Source organism: Monosiga brevicollis, genomic scaffold (assembly GCF_000002865.3).
Source record: "Monosiga brevicollis MX1 MONBRscaffold_43 genomic scaffold, whole genome shotgun sequence".
Taxonomy (NCBI): Eukaryota; class Choanoflagellata; order Craspedida; family Salpingoecidae; genus Monosiga; species Monosiga brevicollis.
In genome coordinates, this window is record NW_001865080.1 from 139,550 (window position 1) to 148,151 (window position 8,602).

The 8,602-nt window shown below is 54.7% G+C and overlaps 4 protein-coding genes across 4 annotated transcripts in view; 1 reads left to right on the plus strand and 3 right to left on the minus strand.

The window, feature by feature from the left end:
* Positions 1-1,997, minus strand: part of MONBRDRAFT_34640 (uncharacterized protein) — a gene marked incomplete at its 5' end in the record, with an annotated part of 9,725 nt that extends 7,728 nt beyond the window's left edge. The window contains 7 exons of the mRNA XM_001750572.1: positions 135-226; positions 350-619; positions 868-957; positions 1,126-1,206; positions 1,292-1,348; positions 1,605-1,677; positions 1,879-1,997. Coding sequence (XP_001750624.1) covers positions 135-226; positions 350-619; positions 868-957; positions 1,126-1,206; positions 1,292-1,348; positions 1,605-1,677; positions 1,879-1,997 — 782 coding nt within the window. The remainder of the gene's footprint in view (positions 1-134; positions 227-349; positions 620-867; positions 958-1,125; positions 1,207-1,291; positions 1,349-1,604; positions 1,678-1,878) is intronic.
* A 741-nt stretch (positions 1,998-2,738) lies between these two features.
* MONBRDRAFT_34641 (uncharacterized protein) lies at positions 2,739-3,319 on the plus strand. Its single transcript, XM_001750537.1, has one exon. The coding sequence runs from the start codon at positions 2,834-2,836 to the stop codon at positions 3,140-3,142; it is 309 nt and encodes a 102-aa protein (XP_001750589.1). The 5' UTR covers positions 2,739-2,833; the 3' UTR covers positions 3,143-3,319.
* A 184-nt stretch (positions 3,320-3,503) lies between these two features.
* Positions 3,504-5,160, minus strand: MONBRDRAFT_34642 (uncharacterized protein). The gene is made up of 6 exons (XM_001750573.1): positions 4,944-5,160; positions 4,730-4,816; positions 4,437-4,578; positions 4,107-4,247; positions 3,867-3,956; positions 3,504-3,734 (listed from the first exon to the last, which is right to left on the minus strand). The coding sequence occupies exons 1-6, from the start codon at positions 4,997-4,999 to the stop codon at positions 3,708-3,710; spliced, it is 543 nt and encodes a 180-aa protein (XP_001750625.1). The 5' UTR covers positions 5,000-5,160; the 3' UTR covers positions 3,504-3,707.
* Positions 5,161-7,484: 2,324 nt separating this feature from the next.
* MONBRDRAFT_30103 (uncharacterized protein) lies at positions 7,485-8,274 on the minus strand (the record flags this gene model as incomplete). The annotated part of the gene is made up of 3 exons (XM_001750574.1): positions 7,485-7,649; positions 7,800-8,024; positions 8,164-8,274. The coding sequence occupies 3 exons, from the start codon at positions 8,272-8,274 to the stop codon at positions 7,485-7,487; spliced, it is 501 nt and encodes a 166-aa protein (XP_001750626.1).
* Between the last annotated feature and the right edge of the window lie 328 nt (positions 8,275-8,602).

An 8,602-nucleotide genomic window follows, 5' to 3' on the forward strand; every position in this document is an offset into this window, starting at 1 on the left:
TGCCAACTCTGAACGGACATTAAAGAACAAAAAAAAAAGACCCCCTCTCACGTAGGCTACGACGGATTTTACACCACGACCAGACAACGCCAAACCAAAATCTACACATTTTGAGTCGCAGACAACTACTCTACGCGGAGAGGATGAGCGATTCCTGATCAAAGTAGAGAAAGTCACTGGTGGGACTCGTAAACAGCTCGGCTCCCTCACCCGCCACAATGGCCCCCTGCAGGATGATGATCACGCCCAAAACAAAAGTCAGCCCAAGATTCAAAACGGTGACATCCAGCACGAAAACTAAAAATGCCTGCCACCCTTGTCACCGTCGACGGTATGTCCATGACCGTACCTGAGTGCCATGCGCGGGCAGAACGGCATAGATGCTCGTGCAGGGCGTCGTGGCTCGTCGCAATTGACCGTCCAGCTGGACCATATGCAAGTTGGAGCTCATCCCGCCCAAAATGGCTTGGTTGTTGTACCAAAAGCCGTGGGTGTAGACCATGGCATCGGGAATGCTGTAATCGGCGAGCGGCGTGGGTTCGGATTGCCGCGAGGAGGTCCGCTGACCCAAGTTGGCCCGCAAGTCCCACAACCGCAGTGGCAGTTCACCACCCGAAATCTACCGCCAGCCCAGGCACATGGCAAAGGAAGAGTCAGGCATCCAGTCACAATGCCGCGCAAATCACACAAAAGCAAACCCCATACCAGCAAGTCATCGTCGCCTGCACGAAGCAGGATATTCAGGGCAGAAAAGGGTTCTGAATGCCGGTCTGCGGGGGTGGAATCGGCGTCGGTTGCCAATCGGCCGCTACGCGCTGAGCGCGCCGCGTCCAAAGTACCAACAACTTGGTTGCTCCGCGGGTCTACAGCCCGAATGCGGTTATCCGCCTGACCCAGCAACAGCAAGCCCCGCGATTGCAGCGCCAGCAGGGCACGAACAGGCCCGCCCGCCACTTTCTATCAAAAGAGGAACCAATTCCACCACACACATGATCAGAGCACGGGATGACTCAAAGTAGAAGCAAGGCCAGCTCAACGCGAGCTCAGAGAGCGAGCCGAGCGCGAGTCATCAACCCCAAGAATCGTGAGGCTCCAACACGGGGTGATGGGGCATCTTTTTAATACCTTGATTGTTTGGCAACTGTTGTTCGACACATCAAAGCGCAAAGCAGTCCCATCAATCGTGCCCGCCAACAGCTGTCCTGCCTGCAAAAGAACGCAAAGTCATCAAGAAAGCCGATGAGAATGCAATGTCGGTATAGGTGCTTTGCTTCAGAATGCGCAAGCGGACCTCTGGGCTCTGGATGCAGCTAGTCAGCGTTGTTGGCAATTGGGTCAAGCAGCCCGCCTGCATAGTAGCCAGTAGCCCAGTCACGATGTGAGCAAGCACCAAACGCAAAGCAGAAAAGCTTAAGCCCCGAGGTCGTCCAGCTTTCAAGCGTGCCTGCGTGTAAAAGCTGGTGCGCGTGCAGGCCACAATTGTCTCCTGCATGTTAAAAAGTCCCTGCACCGCCGTGCCGCCCACCGCTAGACCACCAGAACACATGGAATGAGATTGGTCGCGTGCCGCCGAAAGATGCAGCGGTGGAGTGCTAGCGGCTGACGAGGCTGGGGTACTGACCAAAAGCATCGTGCGAGTATGCCTGCTCATCATCATCATACTCCAGCTCATCAAGGCTTTGGTAAATGACAAGAAGAAGAAGAAGAAGAAGAAGAAGGACCATGTGTCCGTCGGAAGGAGGTGAGTCGGCGACAGCGCGGATACGCGCACGTACACATTTAGGCCTCAAACAAAACGGGCGTCCGCGCACTCACTTCCAACGGTGGACAAAACCATGCCGAGTCCCAGCCATCAGGGTATGACCCTGATTAGCATACGTCATGGCCAGGATGGCTTCATTCTCATGCGTCAACGCCCGCGTCCAGGCCTTGGGATCAGCCACAGGCAGTCCCAACTCTGCCAGCTCCGCCGCCATCGCCCCATCCACGGTCGCCATTTTTTTAAAAAAAAAAAGAGCCAGTCAAGTCCATCGTTCCCAACACATGTTTTAAACCATTTTCTGACATCCTGACATCGGATATCGCAACACACACTGACGCACTGAGAAAAGTTACCAACTGTCATTGCCTTTCGTCGGATCTGACCAAAGGACACACACACACACACACACACACACACACACACATGAAGTGAGTTTGGCGTCATTTGCTGCATTTATTACCACACGTCACTTAAGGTACGTTTACTGTGTGTTGAGTGTGTTTAGTGGGTTTGAGTGTCTTGCGGGCCAGTGAGAAATGGCAGCGTCAAGGCGGGAGGATGGGAATTGGCGGGGTAGAGAGTGATGGCATTTGGTGGTTTGTGCGGTGGGGGGTTGCTCGCTTTCTCTTGTTGGTCAGCAAGGGGGTGGTCAGAGGGACGACGTGCACACCTGCACGGTCGAGATCTGAGAAGAGCGGCGGCAGTGGCACAGGTCGCAGCAGGAGTTCAGCGTTGTGTTTGGGTTGATGGCCGGGGCAATCGTCATGGGTGTCGCGTGTTTGGGTGGTTGGGGGTGTGGCTGTCCCTGTGGCTCGTCTGCCGTGGTTTTTTGGGGCGTGATGTCATTTTGACGCCAAGTTCGGGCATTTTGTTTCGTTGTCTTGGTTGCCAGCCTTGTTTGTGCGGTGCGGTGGCGCGGCTTGATTCAGCTTCTTCCGTCACCTCAGCGCCATTTTCCAAGTTGCCTCTCAGTCTCTAAACCATTCAAACTCGCATTTCACTTACCGGTGCCTTTGTTCCCCCGCGCCCACAGCTCGTTTTTTTTTTTTTCCAACCCCCAACACCGTCGCCATGCCTGCCATGATCCAGTCGCTCGCCGAGTTCAAGGAGAAGATCGCCTCTGGCGTCGTCGCCATTGACTTCACCGCTACCTGGTGCGGTCCTTGCCGCATGATTGGCCCCAAGTTTGAGGCCTTTGCTGAGGAGTTCACCAACGTCAAGTGCTTCAAGGTTGATGTCGATCAGGCCAGCGACGTGGCCACCGAGCTTGGCATTTCCGCCATGCCCACCTTCCACTTTTTCAAGGATGGCGAGAAGGTTGACGAGCTCATTGGCGCTGATGTCAACAAGCTCAAGGCTCTCTTCCAGAAGTACAACTAAGCAACGGATTTGCACCGCGTGCTGTCTGCTGCCCGAATGGGCCCAGTGTCAAGCATGCCAGTCGTGACGAGTTGCGCTGTATCTTCTTAATGTCCCTGTTGTTTTCGTACTGGACGCGCCTACAGTGACGCGCCCTACCTTACATATCGTCCTCTCATCCACTGTCATCCATCATGGAAAAAAATGTTAATTGACAAGTGAGATAAAAGACTCTTCAATGTGCCTTGACCTGAACTAATAACCTGACAACCGGGGCTTGTCACAACAGCTGCAAATTGTTTTTCTCCGTCTGTCGGTCTGTCCTTCTTTCTCCGCATTGTGAGTGATTTTGAATGGTGTGTTGTTGTTGATTAGCCAAAATGACGAGTGACAGAGTGGATTACGGTAACTTGGGGACATGGGCCACACGCGGGCCTCGGGGCACGGCACCAAGGCCTCGACCCAAACAACACGAGCTCTGCCCAGACTGAGAAAAGAGGAAACCCGAAAGCCCCTTGTGCACATGCGCACACATATGGAGAGCCCGGGGGCACAAGCTAATCAGCACGCTGCAAAAAGACTTGACTTACAACGTGTCTTCGTCGCGCAGGTACTAGCATCGAGCGAGAGCAAAATAAGAGATGAGTCAAAAAAATAAAAAATAAAAAAATTGAAAAATAAAAAATGAAAAAATACATCCCCCGCCCGCCTTTCAGTTGGACTCGGATGAAGAGGTTAAACATACCTCGCCGACATCGGCCTGGCGGTAGATGACAATGGCGGCCGGGTCCAGCGTGCGGCACTCTTGGGTTGACTTGGAGGTGGCACCAAATCCCTGTGTTTGGGCATGATACCATCACACCAGGTGACACCAGGTGAGGACAGATTAAAGAAGCTGACAACCAGGCGCGGGGGCGTAGCAGGCCGAGCACCCCCAGAGCACCCAGGACGGTACGCGGCGTGATGGAGCAGGCACCAGACTGACCAGCGGGATGTTATTAATGTTGTAGACGACCACGCCCTGGTGTTGGGGTGTGTTCTCAGTCATGCGAGCCAGACCACTCTTGAGCACGTGATTGCCGTACAGGAACGACTGTTCTGAAGACTGCTTCACCCAGACCTTGTACTACGCCAACCGGCACCGATTCGATCCGAGACATCAAGCAATTTCAGCACAGCACACAGGGTCGAGCATATGGATGGTGAGGCGGCAGTCTCAACAAACTGGGTAGTCACGACGGAGGGGGGGGGGGGGGGGGGGTTCGCAACAAGAGGTGGAGGATGAAGAAGGTGGATGAGGGCAGCGGGTCCGAACCTGGGCATAGGGGGCCAAGTACGTCAGGGCGGTGACGTGGAGCTTGAACTGGTTGGACTTTTTTGTAAACTTGCCAAAGCAAGTACCGAGGCTGATCAAGTTCTTCTGACCAAAAGACGTGGCCCGCTTCATGATGGCATCACTATCCATGCAAAAGGGTTAATGCCCCGGGTGGGGAGGAGGCAGAGCAAGATGCAAGTTGTTGAATCAGATGCAAGCGGGCGACGGGCGTGGAACACGGCGCATGGTCTGGTGCGCATGACATGGAGCACCCGTTTGGCCATGGATCTGACCTGACATAGAAGACGCGGTCACGGTGCAGGCGGAAGACGTAGAGGCCATCTGGTCGGTCAATCAGCAGCTTGACATTGGCGCCGATACTACATTCAAACACGGGATGGAGAAGCGAGGCAGGCATGAGGCCAAGGGTCACCTCCAGCAGCGTTGGGAAGCGACGACGGGGGAGATGGCACACACAACACGACGTGCGTCTCGTCGCCGACGTACTACTTGGTCAACTTCTCAAAGAAGATGGTCGTTTCCTCCTCAGTCAAAGGACGCATGCTGAACAGGTCACTGTCAAAACACCAAACCCTTGCCCCCACAAAATCAGCTCTGGCCGCCCCCGCTTCGTTCGTACGCTGGTCGCCCCGAGCTGGAACACACTTGACACTCACACAGCGCGCGCGCGTGAGAGAGAGAGAGAGAGAGAGAGACGTGTGTGTGGCCTCGTGTGTAAATGTTGTGAGCGAAAGTGTGGCTCATGTCAGACTTTGCTACAGCATCGTTGTTTGTCAGAAAAAAAAACTTTCGTGCTGTAAGGATAAGCAATGATACTCCTTGTTTCTCGCTTTCTCTCTCTCTCTCAAGCTCTCTCTCTCTCAAGCTCTTTCTCTCTTTCTCTCACTTTCTCTCAAGCTCTCTCTCTCTTTCTCTCAAGCTCTCTCTCTTTCTCTCAAGCTCTCTCTCTTTCTCTCTCTCAAGCTCTTTCTCTCTCTCAAGCTCTTTCTCTCTCTCAAGCTCTTTCTCTCTCTCTCTCAAGCTCTCTCTCCCAAGCTCTCTTGCTCTCTCTCTCTTGAGCTCTCTCTCTCTCGAGCCCTCTCTCTCACAAATTCCCTCTCTCTCACAAATTCTCTCTCTCTGTCTTGTGGTTACATGTTGATGATTATTTCGAGGAAGATGAGTGGGGCGCAAGAGGGCAGCGCGGGGCGGCGGTCTGGCGGGGCGGAGGCGGAGGCGGCGGGTAGTGGGGAGAGTTTGGTGCATGCGTCATCGGGGCATGGTGCTGGTGGACCAGGCGAAGGCAATGCTGGCGCTGCCAAGCGTGGGGGGGGTCATGGCCATCAGCGGGGCGGGCCCCCTTTGATGCGTGAGACGTGCGTTGGTTATTGGCAGAACAAACCCAAGCCTGGTCAACCGCCGGTCAACCCTCGGGAGCCGTGTGGGCGCTGCTACGGCCTCAGCATTGTCAGCGTGGAGGTGGGTGGACGCCTGCCTGCCTGTTTGTTTGTTTGTTTGTTTCTTCTTGTTTTAATTGGCCAATGGGCTCGGTGTCGCGGTGTTGCCAAGTTGTCGTGGCCAAGCGGTCCACGACGCTCTCTTCGACGGCGGGGCTTGATGCTGTGATGCGGCGGCTCGGCACTCACGTCACCCGTGATTGTGCCGTGTTGCTGGTTTTATAGAATCGTCCGGTTCCGCACCCAAACGAACTCGCTGCGCTCGCGGGCTTCCGCGTTCTCATTACTCAAAATACCAAACCGTACGGCCTGTGCGCGCGCGCAGCCATGTGTCTTTCAGACACGTCGTGGCTTTGCCGGGTCGCTTGAACACTCTATAGAATCGCTAACCGAATGCCCTTGTGTCCACATGCTTGGCAGTGTTGATGCCCGGGCAGCAGGCAACCCACGCGAGGCAAGCGCACCAGCCTCGACTGCCGGCCGCCAGTCGGGCCCTGCTGAACGACAACCGTCCTGGTGCGTGGCCCCGTGGCGTTGGTCGAGAACCATTGTTCTTTTCTTTCATGGCCGGGTTGCTCGCGTCAACAAGCCCGGCTCCCTCGCCACGCTCACCTCCTGCCTCCTTTTGCTGTCTCCTCTGATTGAGCTGCTGCAGGTCGGAGCGAGCCATGCAGGGAGCTCAAGCACGAGCTCATGACCTGCAAGACAAGTTCCAGGACCGCGAGCACGCGCGAGAAACGCTGCAGGAGTGGCGCACAAAAGCCCAGGATGCGGCGGCTGTTCAATGGCAACATTTGGTCAAGGCAGCAGACCAAGCCTTTTCTACGAGTACCCTGACAGGAGCTTACCAGTTGGGTCGGCACACCGTCTCTCAAGCACAAGATGCCATTGCTTGGCTGGCCAACACGCTCTTGTAACTCTTCCGGTCACCTCTGGCCCGACACACCACGGCCCATCTTGGCCAGTGCTGACCGGAGCGTCCTTGCACGATCCGGCTGCTCGTGCCGCGCTGTGCGCGATTCCCTTTTTTTTTTTTTTTTGGTTTTTTTTTTTTGGTTTTTCTCCCGACCTGCCCTTGGTTGTCATTAGAATCGATCAAGGCCACGCTTTACCAAAAGGGTTAGGATTTGTTTCAGCACTTGAGAGCTAGAACACGAGCCAGTACAAAGACGGGCGCTCAAAGGAAGGTGGAGGGGAGCCAGGCTAGTAGATGCAATTGGCATGCCAATGGTCGGCAACGAACAAACGAACAAACAAACAGCGCGCAAGCCAACTGGACAAGCCGATGGTTGAGACGAGACGAAGGCAGCCGCGCGTTGCATTCCAGAACCATCAAGGAAAAGAAAGAAACATTGCGCAGAAAGCAACAGGAGGCCTGGCAACAACACCTCAAACAAGGCGATCAAAGGAAAAGTCATTCACCGAGTCGACGAGTGCACGGCGCAAAGGGGCTTGTGCATACAGGTTGACGTATCAAATCCAAGAACAAAAACAAGACAAAGATAAAGGAAGGGGCATGAACAAGGCGCAAGACGTCACGGCGGGAAACGAAAAGAGCAAGGAAAGGTCAACACAGTGACAACAAACGACCTCAGGCCGTGGCAGCTTGCGGGGTATCGGTGGAGGACTTTGTACGGTAGTCCTTGATGGCCGCCTGAATGGCCTGCTCTGCCAGCATGGAGCAATGCAGCTTGACGGGGGGCAACCGGAGCTCCTTTGCCAGGTCTGAATTCTGAATCTTGGCCGCCTCATCAATCTACCAAAGCAAACAAGGGGGTGAGCAAGAGCAAGCAGCACGACCCGGAAGGCGGGGAGGAAGATCTTGAGCAGAAGAGCCAAGGACACGCCAACAAAAAGAAAATTAAAAATAAAAATAATACTTAAAGAAATAAGAAAACAAACGTACGTGCAGACCCTTGATCATGACGGTGGCCAGAGAGCTGGAGGCGATGGCAGAACCGCAGCCAAACGTCTTGAAGACGGCCTCCTTGATCATGCCGTTGTCATCAACCTCAATCTGCAGCTTCATAACGTCACCGCAGGCAGGGGCCCCGACCACACCCGTGCCGACCTTTTCATTGGCCTTGTCCAGCGAACCGACGTTGCGAGGATTTTCGTAATGGTCAATCACCTGCGCACAAGCCAATGGAAGCGTCGTGTTCAAGAGTCGATGAGGAAAGGGCGCAAGATGTTGGGCTGACGTGTCGGGGGCGAGGCGAGAGAGTGCGAGAGAGTGCGAGAGTTTGTGTGAGAGTGAGCGATCGACGGACGTTTTGATGATAGCGACGGGCCGCCACGAGGAACCGAGGGGCGGAGGAGAGGGTGGCGGGGTTGGCAGCCGCAACCACACCCTGCAAACGCTGAGCAGCCAAGCGCAACATCTACAGCACAAAGAGGCCCAGCAGGTTCCGAACCATTGTGAGAGACGGCCACTACCACACACAGGCATACGTGGCCAGAGCTAAGCAACCAGCTAAGGATAGCTCAGCCAGGAGATTGCCAGACAAACCTTTCAAGGTGCTGTAAAACCCCGACACAACAAGCGTAGCGTCCGACTCAACCGGGCAGCGCACGACGCAAACACAGATGCTCAAGTGCTTCAAATGGCAGTCGACCACAGAGAGAGAGAGAGAGACACAGAGAGAGAGAGCGAGAGCCGAAAAAAAAAATAAAAAATCTCTCTCTCTCTCTCTCTCTCTCTCTGTCTCT